Source organism: Pelophylax lessonae, assembly GCF_965119305.1.
Source record: "Pelophylax lessonae genome assembly, chromosome: 7".
NCBI lineage: Eukaryota > Metazoa > Chordata > Amphibia > Anura > Ranidae > Pelophylax > Pelophylax lessonae.
In genome coordinates, this window is record NC_138774.1 from 228563862 (window position 1) to 228575886 (window position 12025).

The window sequence follows — 12025 nt, forward strand, 5'->3', positions numbered from 1 at the left end:
TACTTCGCAAGGCACTGTATGTAAAGCGCTGCGTAAATTGGCAGCACTATACAAGTACCTGAAATAATAATAGTGAGGGCCAAGATCCTTCACCCCTCGTAATCCGAATATTTGTATGTAGAAATGGTTATAGTAACCATTGTAGAGTAATGCTTGGGGGAAACCGTTTTTACACAGAATTTCTAGCAACACTTGGGGTTATTGACAAAGAAATTAAAAGAGCTGGGAACCTCATAGCAACTAATAAGCATTATCTCAGTTCTAGGCTGGGGTAGAAGAGGTTTGGCATTAATACCCCACTTTCCTGTAACACATACTGTTTCCTTCCGTTCCCTGCTGTTCTGTTTAAGGTCGAACACTCAGCACTTTACCATATGGAAGAGCATGTGACCCACACTCCTACTCCTCATGTGACAGCGCTGACGTGTGGCTATTAGAGCTTGGATATGGCTGAGGTTTCCCTTCCCCATTTGACAGCACTGCGCTGACTAGAATAGATCATGAGGCTTCTTTACCTCGTCCCTAGCTGCTAACGAATGATCAGGGTAGTAAAAACTAAAGTGAGCATGCATTGCGTGGTGGGGGCATTAAAGCATTTCTGTTATGGCCTGTATTGGCAAAGCACAGGGTTTATATGATATCCAGGTAAGGACAAAAAAAAAAAAAAAAAATCTTACTCTATTAGTTGACTTACCTGTTTTCCTCGTACTGAAAGTCCAGAGTCCCCACCAATCCTTCCAAGAAGATTGAGCTCGCTCTCCCCATGGCGGGATAGGTAGATTGAGCGTGGCGTTACGTGGATATTCATCAGGTAGTAAACAGCCCGGCTTTGAACGTGATCCTGCACTCTATTCACCAGATAGCGGCTCCCAACATTAAAAATTTTAATATATGACAGAGAGCTGCAACAAAAGAAAATGGAAAAAAAAAATGATATCAAATACTTGATTTTATTGGGGGGGGGGGGAGGAATCAAAATGATTCTAAACCATTATAGTCACCCTTTATATTTAATGTAGGATGCACCAATGACACTGGTATTAAAAAAGCAATCTAAGCTTTCAAAGGCAACTGCAGTAGTGGGACTATCCAGTTCTAAAAGCAAAGCTTCGTACAGATCCCTACAGAGCAAATAAGAGACATGAGCAACCACTTTCACTCTTCAAGCTGTGTGTGTAATCTGAGCTTCAGCTATTTATCTTGTAAGGAGGGATTTTGATAACTGGAAACCGTGAAGTTAAGAAATTATGAGGCAACTTTTAGGTGACTTCCAACTCTGACTGCCCTAGCAACTGACAGTTTTGCTTATTTCAATCCTGACAAGCCCTTTAAAGCCCCAAAAATCTCGGTTTTGGTGTGGTTTCAAATGCTCGGTCAAGTGTATTGCCTTACTTTCTTTTATGTCGGATACCAATCACGTGAACACAAAAAATACACGAATAGTCGAGAGGATTTTGGGTGGATTCAGATGCACTTCAGAACCCGCTAAGAAATGGGCATCTAGTGTTAATCCCTAGTTACTGGAAAATTGTAAAAACGCTGCATTTGGGAGATTTTGTACGAAAAAAAAAAAAAAAAAAGGAGTACCTGTCTAACAGTAACTGCCTATTACTGTCACAAGGGATAATTAACTCCGTACGTAGATTTACTGCAGCAGGAAGCCGCACCTGGGGGAATCGGTTTAAATGTACGGGGCTCGCTCTCGGGAGTTTAGGGGGCGAGTGTGCGCGCTGCCGCCGGTACACTTCTGTCCCCGCTTGTCGGGGGGGGGGGGAGCCGATGCGTGTGTCAGGCGGCTCAGATTGCCGCCTGACATTCGATCGCTCCCCGCTGAGAGAACGATCGGCTGTTGTAACACAGCCGACTGTCCTCCTCCCTGGGATGATCACACAGCCCATGTGATCCTGCTATATAGGATCACAGGTCTATGGTCATCTCAGAAGCCACGTCCCCACACAGTTAGAATCACTCCCCTAGGGTCACATTTAACCCCTTGATCACCTATACTGTTAACCCCTTCACGGCCAGTATCATTCCAGTAACCGTGCATATTTTTAGCACTGATTACTGTAGTAATGTCACTGGTACCCCCAAAAGTGTCAAAAATGTCAGTCAGGGGTCCAATCTGTCCGCCGCAATGTCGCAGTCCCGAAAAAAACAAGAATAAAAAAAACGCAGATCGCCGCCATTACTAGTAAATAAAAAAATGAAAAATCTTTCCCGTTGTTAGTAGACGCAATAACTTTTGCGCAAACCACCAATCAAAATACACTTATTGCTATTTTTTTTTTTTGCAAAAAAATATGTAGCAGAAAACAAATTTGCCTAAAAAATTAAAAAAAAAAATTTTATTTTTTGGTAAGGTCATAGTAGAATGTGAAAATTTGTTTTTTTTTTTCTTAAAAATTGTTGCTCTTTGTTTAAAGTGCAAAAAATAAAAAAAATTGCACGGGTGATCAAATACCACCAAAAGAAAGCTATTTGTGGGGAAAAAAGGACGTAAATTTCGTTTGTGTACAGCATCGCACGACCGCGCAATTGTCCGTTAAAGTAACGCAGTGCCGAATAGCAAAATAGGGCCTGGTCAGGAAGGGGGTAAAATCTTCCGGGGCTGAAGTGGTTAAATTCCTTGTGACGGAAATAAAAGTAATCAAAAAAAAAAAAAAAATTAAAGGACAGTGTAAAACTAAAAAATACAAAGCAAAATAAAAAAAACAAGTTTAAAAGCGCCCCATCCCTTGCACACAGAAGCGAACGCAGTGGTGTAGTGGTTAGCACTTTCACCTAGCAGCAAGAGGGTTGCTGGTACGAATCCCAACCGCGACACTACCTGCCTGGAGTTTGCATGTTCTCCCTGTGGCTGCGTGGGTTTCCTCCCACACTCCAAAGACCTGGTAGGTTAATTGAATCCTGTATAAAAAAATTGGCCCTACTGTGTATATATGAATGTGAGTTAGGGACCTTAGGATTGTAAGCTCCTTGAGGGCAGGGACTGATGTGAATGTGCAATGTACAGTAAAACCTTGGTTTGAGAGCAACTTGGTTTAAGAGCGCTTTGCAATACAAGCAAAATTTTCAAATAAATTTTGACTTGATATACAAGCGATGTCTTGATATACAAGTAGCCTCAAGTCACAGCTGAGTATAAAAGGGAAGAGAGGCACCTCTAAGTGTAGCAATATGGTTAAATGTAATGAAGGTACAACATTTAGCAACTCACATGGTTGATGATTGGAACAGGCACATCTAAGGATGCAGGCATCCGGGGTAAAGCTGTCCACATAGACCGTCCTCTGCACCGCCATCTACGTCATCCCTTCCATGCTGCCCTTCGCTTTCAGACCACTTTACTCCAGGGTGGTCTTCCCGGTCACAATTGCAGACTGACAGCAGTGAGAGCCAGCGGTGAGGAGGATGGTCTATGTGGACAGCTTTACCCTGGATGCCTGCATACTTAGATGTGCCTGTTTTATTCATCAACCATGTGAGTTGCTAAATGTTGTACCTTCATTAAATGGAACCATATTGCTACACTTAGAGGCGCCTCTCTTCTCTTTGATACTCTGTAGCTCCTGCTGGATTTTGCTTCTAATCCCCTTGTGGAAGCGGCTATTTGTGGATGGAAATGTTATGGTTACACAACCTATAGCAATGCTATAATCTTTTTATATGAACTATAAACTGAAGGACTTATGAATAAATGGTTGTGGAACGAATCATCTGAGTTTCCATTATTTCTTATAGGGAAATTTGCTTTGATATAAGAGTGCTTTGGATTACAAGCATGTTTCCGGAACGAATTATGCTCGCAATCCAAGGTTTTACTGTATATGTAAAGCGCTGCGTAAATTGACAGCGCTATACAAGAACCTGAAATAATAATAATAGTATGTAGCGCCCGCAAATTTAAACAGCGTTCAAACCATACATGTGAAGTATTGCCACAATCGTTAGAATGAGAGCATTAATTCTAGCACTATATTAAAGCAGTGTTAAACATGAGGGTGGGAATAGTGAAAAAAAACTCCCAAGGCTAACTATAGCCAACCAGGTAAACAGGAGCTCAACCAAAACAACTGGATCTCACCTGAAACAATACACCCTCAAAGAGGATCAGGTCCTCTAAACAGCAGCCTGCAAAACCTTGCGTCCAAAGGAAGCATCTGCACTAGGTGGCCGCCTTGCAAACCTGCGTCACCGACGCCGGATGACGGAAGGCCCAGGAGGCACCGAGTGCCCAAGTAGCATGCGCCTTGACAGGGAAAGGAGGAACCTGACCCTTGATGGAATAGACCTGAACCACTATATGTCTGATCATCAAAAAATGGTTGCAGGGGAAGCGGGCAACCCTTTCCGAGGCCCATCCGTGAGCATAAATAGTGAGTCTGACTTCCTAAAGGACTCCGTAGCTGCCAGGTACACCTAATTGCCCGGACACATCCAAGGCACGCAAAGCAATTTCCTTCAGATGTTTTGCCCTGGGACAAGGAAAGCAACAAAATGTCTTCATTCAAATGAAAATCAGAGACAACCTGAGGAGGAAACAAGTGACAGAGGCGCAGAACCACCTTCTCTCTGAACCACCAAGGTTAACGACTGCCCATAGGCATAGCCAGACTTTTTTCTGCCTAGTGTCCTACTCCTGTAGGAGGCAGTATAACCCAATGGTTAAGAAGATCAGGAGCTGTGTACGTCAAAGAAAGAAAGATACTGATTTTAACTTGTAAGCAACAAGTGTCAGAAAAAAGCTTAGTCTCAAAGGGGATAAGCAGGTGAGGGACACCACAAACTGCTTGAGCTGAAAGCCTTTATTATGCAGACAACAATGCTTCTACATCCATGGCATACTGTACATATCCTTGGCATCACAATCATCAGACAATAACTCAAACACCACAAATTGACTGCTGTGATAATAACTTGATAATGCAGTGGAAAGCCTTTAACAAAGGTTTCCAAGTTCAGTTGGTGCCATAAGTCTTAGTACATAATGCCATAGGTCAGGTTACTGGTACCTACAGTAGAAGCAAACCATAAAAATCCACTGCAGAGAGGAATACATTAGACAAGCAGCAAATTAAACAGGTAGCGCATATACACAATCCTCATCATAGACTGTGTGTCCTTGGTGTGGCACAATAGAGAAGGAATATAATGCATTATGTACACACTGTATATGACAGTGTACATTGTTCTTTTAGTTACATATGAACATATAGAAACCGCAAAATATATTTGTCTCATCTCTAAAACTGCATACAAAAAAAAAAAAAAAAAAAAAAAAAAAAAAAAAAAAAAAAAAAACATAGGGGTTTTGTGCATATTTATCATTTTATTTATGGTCTTTGAATTGTTTTTTTAAGTACATAATGTTTTTTTTTTTTTTGTTTTTTTTAGTCAGCAGGTGGTGCTCTTGGGTCCTTTTTAAACTTTTCTGCTTCTCCATGCCACCTCTTGAAAAAGTTGAATCACTCCGTAGCTCAGTCTGCAATTATATGCATACACACAGTAAGTGGTCAGTTATTCTTATGCATTATATTTTTTGCAGAAATGTTACCCCAAATCTTTGTAGCTTTCCTTTGAGATGCTCAAAAGTCACTGAAGAAGTCTCACAACCTATAAAATGGCAGTGTATAGAGGAGCCTCAAACTATCCAAGTCATGGGAAACAGCCATTATTCAGACAGGGTGTCTCCCCCTCATAAGTCTGCACAAGAGATGTCTGTACCGCACCCTCTCCACAAGCCTATACAAATTAATTTTGTAAAGTGACAGTGAGTGAAGCTCGATTTGGGAGACAGAGCGGAAGCTGGATCGCGCCTACATGTCCAATCACCCTCCTGGTACAGGGCCTTTATTTCAGTCTTGCACAAAAAAAAAAAAAAAAAAAAAAACCCATCTAGGATATCCCCTTGACAGTTTAAATGCTCTAAGTCACGTGTGTCAAACACAAGAGGCCAGTGGGCTTTTTTTCTCAGCCGCAACATGACAGAACTCCATTGCACCCACTCCAGCGCTCGCCTTCTGCTCTCGATCACCACGTCACTTGTAAACGCAGAAAATTTCCAGCTTTCCTCCTGGCAACTCATATCCCTGCCTGTCCTTAATTTACTGCGGGCACAAGGCAGCCGAGGAGAGGTGGAAATGAGAGGTGGACAGCCTGTTAAAGCTGAACCATGCACATTGGGCAGATCATGCCCCTAAATCCTGCACTCTCTGCATCGCGCACCCCTGGTACTTATTGCCCCTTTAGGATCTTCCTACTGTGCAGTTTTGCCACACCCACTGTTCCATGCGGTTTGGCGGATGGGAAAGTTATGGAGGGATTAGTGGTAGAGTTCCTGCAACTATTCTTTGACGAAAAAAAAAAAAAGGCCCTGATAAATTTATATAGTATTACAGATACAAGCGGCCCTTTGAGGCCAACCAGAATGTTGACGCAGCCCACAATTAAATTAAGTTTGACACCCCTGGTCTAAGTCATAACCAGGAACCCCACCAACTGAACTCTGACCAGTACTACAGAATCACACCTATATAGCCTAAGGTTTGGGAACGCCTGACCTTGAAACCTTTACAAGCTTGTTGGGACATCAGATTCCAAAACCATGACCATTGACTTCTGGACCGGAAGGTTTTACCCACTTCTTGAGCAGGCCATTCTTTGCAATTTGGCACTGCATGACTTTAACTAGTAATTGCGCAGTCATGCAATGCTGTACCCAAACTAAATTTGTCTTTTTCCCCACAAAGCTTTCTTTTATGGGTATTTGATCACCTCTGCAGTTTTTATTTTTTGCGATATAAACAAAAAAAGGCCGAAAATTGAGAAAGAAAATGAAATTTTCTACTTTCTTATAAAAAATATCCAATAAACTCAATTGCTGTCATACATTTAGGCCAAAACATATTTAGCTACATGTCTGATCAAAAAAAAAAAAAACATCTCAAGCAGTGTATATTGGTTTGCACAAAAGTTATACCATCTACAAACTAGGGTGTATATACAGGAATTGACACAGTTTTTACTTTGACTGCCTATCATTTCTTGAAGTGCTAAAATGGAAGAGCAGTAAACACCCCCAAATGACCCCTTTTTGGAAAGTAGACACCCCAATGAATTTCCTGAGAGGCATCTTGAGCCCATTGAATATTAATTTTTTGTCACAGGTGTTTAAAGAAAAAAAAAAAAAAAGTATACGTGAAATGACACCCCAAAATACATTCTGCTGCTTCTCCCAAGTACGGAGATAGGACATGTGTGAGACTTTTTGGCAGTCTAGCAGCGTACAGGACCTCAAAAACCAATCACCGCCTTCAAGCTTTCTAGGGGGGTAAATTGATTTCACTTCTCACTACCCATCACAGTTTTGGAGGCAATGAAAAGCCAGGATAGCACAAAACCTCCCCAAATGAACCCCTTTTCAGAAATAGAGAACCTAAGCTATTTGCTGAAAGGCATGTCGAGTATTTTGCAGATCTTGCTTTTTGTCACAAAGTTTTGAAAAAAAAAAAAAAAAAAAATTCTCTTCATTTTCCAAAACAAATGAGCTGCAAAATACTCACCATGCCTCTTAGCAAATAACTTGGGGTGTCTACTTTCCGAAAAGGGTCATTGTGCGATCTTGGCATTTCATGGCCTCCGAAACTGTGATAGGTAGTGAGGAGTGAAAATGATCATTTAGTGACAATTTAGTGTAAAAAAAAAAAAAAATAAATTGTAATTTTCCTGAAACTTGTGGCAAAATCCAAAATATTCCATGGACTCACCATGCCTCTCCGCAAATAGCTTGGAATGTCTACTTTCCAAAAAGGGGTCATTTTGGGGGTGTTTGAACTGTCCTGGCATTTTATGCCCAATATTAAAAGCTTACAGCCACTCTAAACCACTTGAAGACCAAGCCTTTTCTGACACTTGTTTATTTTTTTTTTTAAAACTAGAAAATTACTTTGAACACCCAAACATACTTTTTAAAAACAGAGGCCCTACAGAACAAATTAATGGGTATTGAAAGTTTTTTTTTTTTTTTTTTTTTTTCCACACAGTATTTGTGCAGAGATTTTCCAAATGCAATTTTTGGGGGGGGGAAAGCACTTCTTTTCAAATGCACAAATACACTATATTGCCAATTGTTTGGTAAAATATAAAAGATGATCTTATGCCGAGTACATAGATACCAAACATGACATGCTTTAAAAGTGCGCACGCCTGTGCAGCGGCAACAAACTACATACAATTTTTAAAAGCCTTTACTGGTTACCACTTTAGATATACAGGAGGTCTACTGCAGAAATGACTGCCCTTGGGAGGTCTACTGCAGAAATTACTGCCCTTGATCTGACGTTCACGGCGATACCTCACATGCATGCTGCAATTGCTGTTTACATATGACACCAGACCGATGCTTGCGTTCGCCTTTGCGTGCAAACATGGGGGAGCAGGGGTGCTTAAAATAAAAAAGCAAAATGATAAAAAAAAAAAAAAAAAAATTACATTTTTAATTCAACACCTTCCCTTTCATCATTTTTATTGTTATCACAGGGAATTTAAATATCCCCCATAATAGCAATAAGTAGTTACAGGTACTCTTAACAAAATTGGGGTCCATTAGACTCTAAAGCTCTCCTCTGCCCTTAAAGCATCTTACCACACCAAGATTGGTGTGATAAGATGCTTTCCCAAATTCCCAATGGCGGCGTTTATATCTGGCGAAACCGAAGTCATTAAATGCTCGTAGCGTCCGGTATCTTAGGCCATAGAGATGATTGGAGTCATTCTGGTCTCCATTCAGATCTATTGTCAGCTGACGGAACCACCAGCTGCAGTCTCAGGTTGCCCGGTGGGACAGGAGAGCCCAAGAAAACCGTGGAAGGCAGCGGGAGGTCTGCCCTTTGCTTCACCATATATGCACTTTTTTTTTTAACTGTGGTGGTGAAATCACCTCCTACAGCGCTGCAATCATTTACCTATATGCTGAGAGCAAACGCGGTTGCTGTCAGAAAATACAAATCAGTGCTGCAGCTGATGAGCGTACCTGCAAAGCAAACAATGGTTAACAATAAAACATTACAGTATAACAATAAAACATTACAGTATAACAATAAAACATTACAGTATATAAAGTACAGTTAAATTAGAAAGAATAGAAAAGAGCAAGAACAGAAAATTAACTCTGACAACTAATTTTGGCTTTAATTTTTTCTTTTGCAACTGTAAAAAAACTGTTCTAGTTTAGGGTCAAAAGCCATCCAACATCTTTCGAGATCCTTTGTGAAAGGTGTGCCCTAGACTGTGCCGTGCTGTACCCTATACTAGTGTGTGGTAGCGACTACAAAAAGTCCCTGATGCAGAGACCAGGTTGGCCAGGACAGGAGGGACAAAAATAGCGGGTGTCACGCCTACATCCGCGTTTTCTACAGACATGACTTCTTCTCGGGTGCTCTTTGGGTATGGGTACCAGGGAGGACATCTGGAAAATGCCTCATGCAGCCGGCTCACTGCATCTGGATTGTGAATTTGGGCCACAGCACCTTCTGGATACAGAAGGGCTGTGATGATCTCTTCCTGGAATTTTAGGAAGGATCCACTCCTTCCTTTGTATAGCACATAAGCGTTCAGCAGAGCCAATTGGAATAAGTATATAGACACTTTTCTACCAGCGTCTGGCCTTACGGGCAATTAAGTATAGCACCATCATCTGGTCGTTGAAGTCCACCCCTCCCATGTGAAGGTTGTATTCGTGGGCACAGAGGGGCTTCTCAATACCAGTCGATGATACGGTCATATCTGCGTGAATGGAGGACTGAACAAAAACATTCTGTGTGTCCCTCTACTTTACTGCAAGCAATTACACTTCAAGCAGGCTCTCTTGAATGAATTGATCGGCATATAAATAGCTTTGGGCCACAATAGATCTGTATAGATCTTCCGTGAAAAACAGCTCAAAAATAGCAAGGGGAGTAAAAGCAGCCATTTCCACCTAAATTCCGGGTTGGCTAGTGAATTGGGGGGGGGGGGGGGGGTGCGGAAGAGCTGAACGCAGGTATGGCAGGTGTCGGGGATGATCCTGCAAAAGCTGCGTTTTGGTAACACTGTACTAAACTATTGGGGACACCAGTATCGTTCTGATCAAAAATATTGATCCGTTCAGACACTATACTAGTAATGGAGGTGTTTAATGTGTATGTGTGTGTCACTGGCAAAGGGTTAAAATTTACTACTAAATATGTGGCGGGCAATCTGACGCTATCCTGTATTGACGCTAACATTAACGCAAACTGATGTCACCTGTGACACTAATACAGTGATCAGAAAAAAGATCTGTGTACTATAATAGTGACAATATGACAGGGCAATGAAGGGGTTAACTGGGGGTGATCAGGGGGTTAAATCTTTATTAGGGGATATATGGCGCCCCTATCACTGTGCGCAACCAGCGTACAGTTATGTTGGTTTGCGCAGCCAAGCCACCTTGCCGCAGTAAACCTATGGCGGGTGGTTGGCAACTGGTTAATATGGAGTTGGTAGACCATTTACAAGCTATAGCAGCATCAATTCTTCATCAATTCACAAGATTTTGGAATGTGTGTGGAAATCTGTGTCTATTAAGCCAATACAGCATTTGTGAGGTCAGGTACTAATGTTGCATGAAAAGACCTAGCATCCCAAGTCATCCTGAAAGTGTTCAGTAAGGTGGAGGTCAAGATTCTGAAGACCATTCAAGTTTTTCCACACCAATACACCAGACTGGCCAAACCATTGAATCAGGAAGGATGGCAACTCAGATGCTCCTAAGGGCTCTTTCACACGTAGAAAAAATATACAGATGGAGGTTGGTAAGGTTTGCCACCATCCCGAGTTACATATAGGAATTAAATAAGGGCATTCTCCTCAAGGTGGGACTTTTTCGGCAAACAATACAAAATGTGTAGAAAATATATGATAAAATCATTCGTTTTATTAAATAACATGATTTGGAAGTTGAGTGTAACACTATTAACATACAATAAAAATATATCAACAAGAATTAAAGAGCATAACATGCATGGACCAAGAGAGAATCCTTGGGGTGGTAGACCCCTGCAGTTGAAAGTGAGAAAAGTCCTACTCCAACGCGTTTCAAACTTTTGGAACAGACAGTTCCGTTCTTCCTCAGGGAAATGGACTTAAAACTCATGTGAAGAGAGGGGGAGGAAATATGTGGGAGAAGACCATCCCAACAGATCCTTTTTCCGTCCAAAAATTCCATTGTATATCCATAAATGCATTTCCAAGGCTTGTATATTTCCCCAGTGCGTGTCTCACATCCTCCTTATGAGAAAGGTCATAATCCATGCCTCCATCTTCTTCCAGAGGCCAGAAAAAATTCCAGCAAAAGGAACCAAAGAGGGGGGGGGGGGGGAATTCCCCAATATAGAATCTACTTCGAGAGAAAAACCTCGAATTTACTTGAAAAAGGGGGACTTCTCAAACAGAGGGTCCCCAAACACAATATTCTCCTATTAAAGAAAGAGCACCCCTCCGATGAGGGGGAGCTCCAGGAGACCACCGTGTGGTGGCCGCTCCGTGTGAAAGCTCCGCTGCGGGACTTTTTTTTTTTTTTTCACGGAGCATATGACATTTGTGTCATCCGCTCCGTAAGTCCGCATATCATCCCATCCGTTTGCGGATGATATGCGGACATAAAGTCTATGGGCATTGCGGATGTCAGCGGGTGACACCGCTGACATCCGATTTTCCTTCCTTTCTGTTTTTTGAACGGATGAAAAAATAGGGTTCTGTTCCGTTCCAAAAAACGGAACAGAACTGAAAGGAAGAAGATCGGATGTCAGCGGATGGTATTCCGCTGACATCCGCAATGCCATTGACTTACATTATGTCCGCAAATCATCCGCAAAAAAATAGGATGATTTGCGGACACATGGAGCGGCCATGTGAAAGAGCCCTAAAAGTACTTTGTTACATGGTTACACAGGTACAGGCTATATGCTGACAAGTTTCAGCTATGGAGCCTATGGAAACATGT

The 12025-nt window shown here is 41.8% G+C and overlaps 1 protein-coding gene across 3 annotated transcripts in view; it reads right to left on the reverse strand.

Moving 5' to 3' along the window:
* The window catches only part of PFKFB1 (6-phosphofructo-2-kinase/fructose-2,6-biphosphatase 1), a 141004-nt gene that overhangs the window by 22843 nt on the left and 106136 nt on the right, over positions 1–12025 (reverse strand). For all 3 annotated transcript variants that reach the window (XM_082263671.1, XM_082263670.1, XM_082263669.1), the window contains exon 8: positions 695–902. In XM_082263671.1, coding sequence (XP_082119797.1) covers positions 695–902 — 208 coding nt within the window. The remainder of the gene's footprint in view (positions 1–694; positions 903–12025) is intronic.